Here is a 6,147-nt window from a genome sequence, read left to right as displayed (position 1 = left end):
CCTGTGGTCCCAGCTCCTTGGGAAGCTGAGTCAGGAGACTCACTTGAGCCCTAGAGTTGGAGGTTGCTGTGAGCTGTGGTGCCATGCCTTGGCAGTCTGCCCAGGGGGATAGCTTGAGGCTCTGTCTCAAAAAAAAAAAAGAATCATTACAGAATGGTTGCTACCCTACTCTTGGCTCACACAGTGGAGGTTGGAGGCAACCTAATCTAATTCTACTTCTCCATTTTTTGTCACTGTGTATTATTGCTTCAAGGAATATACTTTTTTAAAAAGATGAAAAAGAAGGAAAAGAATAAAACTGAGAAGTGTTTGTATTTTTGAGCAGAAAAGATGAAAAGACAGGTTGGCTAAGATAGAAGGGTAGTGCTGCAGAATTAGAAATCTATAATCTGGGCCAGACACTGTGGCTCACGCCAGTAATTCTAGCACTTTGGGAGGCCAAGGTGGGTGGATTGCTTGAGCTCAGGAGTTCTGAGCAAAAAATTGAGACCCCTATCACTACTAAAAATATTTAAAATTAAAAAAAAAAAACTAGGCAGAGGTTATGGCAGGTGCTTGTAGTCCCAGCTACTCGGGAGGCGGAGGCAAGAGGATTGCTTGAGCCCAGGAATTTGAGGTTGCTTTGAGGTATGATGCCATGGCACTCTACCCAGGGTGACAAAGTGAGACTCTGTCTCAGAAAAAAGCAAAATTCATAGTCTGGCCCTTAAGTTTTTTAGAGCCAAATAGGGCATATTTTATTCTTTTCACCCAAAGCTGATCAGGTCAGTGAATTGAACCAAGAAGAGATAACTTGAGAGCCAAATCAGAGTTTATTTATATTAGGAGCCATGGCTAGCTAAAGAAAGGCCTGCTCTGGAGAGATAGTATTATAGAATAGAATGTTAATGTAGGAGAACAGAATTAGAGCAGAGATTGCTGTTGAGCTGTGAAGGTTAGATGAATTGTCTTTCTTTTTTCCCAAAGAAGAACCAGGGCACCTCTCTGCTGAACATACAAGTAGGTCTTTTGTTCTGTGGCCTGCTTATTGTATTCCAATATATGTTTCTTTTTTTGTTTGTTTTTTGAGACAGTCTCACTATGCTGCCCTTGGTGGAGTGCTGTGGTTTCACAGCTCACAGCAAACTCTAACTCATGGGCTTAAGTGATTCTCTTGCCTCAGCCTCCCGAGTAGCTGGGACTGACTACAGGCGCCCACCACAACACCCAGCTATTTTTTGTTGTTGTTGCAGTTGTCGTTATTGTTTAACTGGCCTGGGCTGGGTTCCAATCCGCCAGCCTCAGTATATGTGGCTGATGTCATAACCACTGTGCTACTGGCACCAAGCCAAATATACGTTTCTTTATGGCAGTGTTTTTCAGGGTTTCTTTTTTTTTTTTTAATCTCACTGCACACTTGAATCTGTAGTTAAACTTCTACCCCACATTTACATTATGTTGATCAAAAAAAGAATATACTCAACTGTGCTTTGAATTTTTTTTTTTTTTTTTTTGAGACAGAATCTCAAGCTGTTGCCCTGGGTAAAGTGCCGTGGTGTCATACCTCACAGCAACCTCCAACTCTTGGGCTCAAGTGATCCTCTTGCCTCAATTTTTCTATTTTAGTAGAGCTAGGGGTCTCGCTTTTATTCAGGCTAGTCTCGAACTCATGAGCTAAGCTATCCACCAGCCTTGGCCTCCCAGAGTACTAGGATTACAGGCGTGAGCCATCGTGTCTGGCTGTGCTTTGAACTTTTTTTAGAAAATAATTAAAGATCTTTTAAAATTTTTGCAGCATGCCTAAGATCCTCTCATGGCACACTAGTTGATAATCACTGCTTTGGGCAAGTGGTAGGTTTCTAGCTTCAGTTGTGGTTACTTACTGTGGGAAAGGAATACTCATAACCCTGACAAGAGTGCACCCATTTCAGAAAATTAGGTCAGAAACTCACAATCCCTTCCCCAGACTGCTGGAATGGCTCAAGGCCAGAGTTCCTAGAAACACCCTACCCATATCCTGGGTAGTACTAAGGATATGCCTATAATTCTGACCTGCACTAGAGAAGAGCCCAAGGCTCACCCATTTCAGCTATACTAGCAGGGCTAATGAAAGACTTTTGCTGCTGTGTGAGAGCTAACACCTGGTCAGTCTTCATTCTCCGTTTCCCATTAAAGTCTTTCCTTGTCCCTGGACTAGCCTCTTCTCCTTTCCTACGGACCCTCACCTGGGTTCTATACCAAAACCTCTCACAAGCCACATCACCTAAATAAAGTCTGGGGCCCTTTTGCTGGTGGCCCTGTTATTGAATAAACAGGTTTCTGGAACCTAGTTGAGCAAACAGTGGAGAAGGCAGAGGTCTGGTGCTTTTTACATTATAAGACTTTGCTCTAGGTTAACTCTTCAATAAATACTTTTGTTTCTTGGGGACAATTGTAATTAATCATGAATGCTTGGAATTTAGGGATCTCGGGAAGATCTCTAATCCTTAGAAAAGGGATTAAATTCTCTTTAATTAGAAAGGGTAGAAAAGGTTGGATCTGTGTGGGTTTGGTTTTCTCTATCCTCAGGGCCCAGTTCCCTTCTCTGTAGAGGAAGTAAAGATAAAGTTGGGTCCACAGCTCCTTATTTGGAAGCCTTGGAGATGGATGTGTTTTGAAATTCCAGCTTAAGAGAAGTCATACTGGATTCTTGGGCAGCACCCTATATTTAAACACATGAATTATGCATTGAGGGGGACAAAAAAACACTGTATATGTTCTCATAGGTCATTTTGGCCCCAGAATGAGTTTTGGCACCATTATTTGTTGAGAACACTTGGTTTTCAGATCTTTTGGACCTAGAGGAATTTCAGGGTAAGGGATCTTGCCTAGTCTCCCTTATTAGATGTGGTGAGGATGAAATGATATCATGCAGAAAAACTGTCTTAGCCCTCTTTGAGGGGAAGCACTTGTTCAGTGTTGGCTACTATTGCTGTGATCTTAAGAGATAAAATAGTCTGTCAACAAAGAGAATGCCTGGTGGAGGGGAGGCAGCAGTTTGAGTTTTTGTTGTAAACAAGCTATTTAGACGTACAGGCTGTAATTTTCAGGCTATTAGTTGACTGTAATGGGAACAAGTAAATGATTACCTCTGTTAAGGCATCTATTATAATTTCAGTGTTAAGGAGGGGGTGCCCATAGTTCAGTGGTTAGGGTACTGGCCACATGCTCCTGAGGCTGGTGGGTTCCAACCAGGGCCTGCTAAACAAACAAACAAAATAGCCAGGTATTGTGGTGGGCGCCTATAGTTCCAGCTACTAGGGAGGCTGAGGCAAGAGAATCGCTTGAGCCCAAGAGTTTGAGGTTGCTGTGAGCTATGACGCCATGGCACCCTACCAAGGGTGACAAAATGAGATTCTGTCTCGGTAAAAAAAAAAAATAATTTCAGTGTTAAGAGTAAATCGTGTTAGGCTTGGCACCCATAGTGTGGCCACATGTGTTAGAGCCTGGCCCAGGCCTGCTAAACAACAATGACAACTGCAACAACAACAAAAAAAGCTGGATGTTGTGGGGGGCACCTGTAGTCCCAGCTACTTGGGAGGCTGAGACAAGAAAATTGCTTAAGCCCAGGAGTTGGAGGTTGCTGTGAGCTGCGATGCTACAGCACTCTACAGAAGGGCACATAGTGACACTATCTCAAAAAAAAAGGTGGGGAAATAGTATGAGAGTTGAGAAGATAGAAATTTTATATACATAATAATACTTAGTATTTCCATCTGAATATATCAACCTTAAATAATTACATTTAAGAAATATGGGCTTGGTGCCCATAGCACAGTGGTTACGGTACCAGCCACCTGCACCAAGGCTGGCGGGTTCAAGCCTGGCATGGGCCAGCTAAATAACAATGACAAATGCAACAAAAAAATAGCTAGGTGTCGTGGTGGACACCTGTAGTCCCGGCTGCTTGGAGGCTGAGGCAAGAGAATTGCTTAAACCTAAGAGTTTAAGGTTGCTGTGAGCTGTGACATAATGGCACTCTACTGAGAGTGACCTAGTAAGAATATGTCTCAAAAAATATATATATATTATGCACAATTTTTTTTTTTTTTAAAGAGAAAGGATCTTGCTCTATTGATCAGGCTGGAGTGCCGTGGTGTGACCATAGCTCACTGCAGCCTTAAGCTCCTGGGCTCAAGTGATCCTCTTGCCTCAGCTTCTCAAGTGCCTGTGACTATAGGCGCATACCACCAAACCTGACTAACTTTTTATTTTTTGTAGGGATGGGGGTTCTCTCTACATTGCCCAGGCTGGTCTTGGACTCCTGTCCTCAAGCACTCCTCCTGTCTTGGTCCCCCAAAGTGCTGGGATTACAGGGATGAGCCGTAGCACCTGCCTATACACACTTTTTTTAATGGGAAAACTAGAATCAAAAGCAGTTTCTGTTTCAGATTTGGGGCAGGGTGAGAGAGGAGATATTATTTGCTTTAACATTTTTTCAGAGCTAACTCCCATTCTTGTTTGTATCCTTTTAGTGATTTGATATAAGTATTTTCCTTATTTTAATTGAATGATAATTTGAGTACTCATTTATCAAATGCGTTCTGACTTAAACATTTAAAATTTTTCGTTCAGTCCTTCTGGTATACCAAGTTAAATGTAGCCTGGCATTCCAAACATTATGTTTTGGAGGTCTAATTAAAGTGGAAATCTAGAGTTTGGTAGCTTTCCACAGAGGGGAGGGCCTGCCAGCAAGTCTATACTGAAGGGTACTCTTAGGTCATTTTCCAGCTGCATGCTTGGGGTAATTAACCACACTTCGTATATGTTTAGGCTTTGTCCAGGGATCTGAAACCACTTTGCAGTCTACATACTCCGACACCAGTGCTCAGCCCACCTGTGATTATGGTAAGTGTGGGCCCTTGGCAGTAGTCAGAACATTCTTCCAGAGCAGCCCCTTGTCATCTTAGCTGCTTTTGGCTTTGCTGTCACCCTTCTGAGTCTAAACTTGTGTAAAATGGCATGGGGTGGTCTGCCATTTGAATAGCTAGCTAGTGCTTCCCTTTGGGGCAATTATGAGAAGGTATCTGTTGAGCAAGCTAGACTGTAAATGATTGATTCCTTTGACCTTTTATCATTTTGTGCCTGTGGTCTTTGATAAAAGATCTGGCTTCAGAAAATCCCCTTGAGGGACCAGGAAAGACAGTGGCTAATCAAAATCCAAAGGATTGGTCCAGGGAAAACTGAGCTATTAACTTAGCCCCCTAACCCTGGAGGAATATGGGTGCTGCTGTAGAAGAAAGCTTAGTATGTAAATCTAGCCGGCTTTTAGAGGTGTAGTCAGGCTACTTCAGGTTAGAGAGCTCCTTATACATAGAGGTGAGTGAAAAATCTTTGATCGTTTACTCAGGTGTGGACACAAACACTTAATCCCTTAATTCAGAAGACACTACCAACATAGTTCACAGATGATGGTCTTTTGGGCATCTGTGACCTAGGACATCTGTTATAAAGGAGCCCTCTTTGGAACTAATAGGGATAGTATCTTCGTTACTGAGATGAGTAATATGTTTTACTACCAGGATCTGGGGAAAGACTGAGCTTACACAGCTGACATCCCTCAGGGGTCTCAACCTTTTTAAAATGTTTTGAAATTGGATAAGAAGGTATCAGGCATTTTATAAATGAAGAGAAATGTGATTAGTTTGCCTTCAACCCCATTCATCAATCCTTTCTTTAATGGATCATGATTTTGCTATTTTATTTAGGAAATCTATGCCTAACTCAAGGTCATAAAGATTTTTTTCTAAGTGTTCTTTTAGGTATTTTAATTTCAGGTTTAAATTTGGTTTGTGGTCTATTTTGAGTTAAGTTTTCTACAAGGTGCGTAGTACAGGTCAAGATTTTCTTCTTTCTTTTTGGCATTTAAATATACAATTGTTCCAGCACCATTTGTTGAAAAAGACTATCTTTCTTGTATTGAATGGCCCTTGCACCTTTGTTGAAGATCAGTTGATCATATATTTCCAGACTTTAATTCTGTTCCATTGGTCTGTACGTCTAAACTTTCTTCAGTAACAGTCTTGATTACTAGATAGTTAAGTCTTTTTTTTTTTTTTTTTTTTTTTTTTTGAGACAGAGCCTCAAGCTGTCCCCCTGGGTAGAGTGCCATGGCATTACAGCTCACAG

At 41.8% G+C, this 6,147-nt stretch overlaps 1 protein-coding gene across 3 annotated transcripts in view; it reads left to right on the top strand.

The window, feature by feature from the left end:
* The window catches only part of AKAP8L (A-kinase anchoring protein 8 like), a 43,703-nt gene that overhangs the window by 4,602 nt on the left and 32,954 nt on the right, over positions 1-6,147 (top strand). For all 3 annotated transcript variants that reach the window (XM_012809428.2, XM_012809429.2, XM_003796508.3), the window contains exon 2: positions 4,792-4,866. In XM_012809428.2, coding sequence (XP_012664882.1) covers positions 4,792-4,866 — 75 coding nt within the window. The remainder of the gene's footprint in view (positions 1-4,791; positions 4,867-6,147) is intronic.

Source organism: Otolemur garnettii, unplaced genomic scaffold, assembly GCF_000181295.1.
Source record: "Otolemur garnettii isolate 467f Iridium unplaced genomic scaffold, OtoGar3 scaffold00105, whole genome shotgun sequence".
Classification (NCBI taxonomy): Eukaryota; Metazoa; Chordata; class Mammalia; order Primates; family Galagidae; genus Otolemur; species Otolemur garnettii.
Note: the sequence above shows the minus strand (reverse complement) of the source record. Positions and strands in the feature narration are given on the sequence as shown.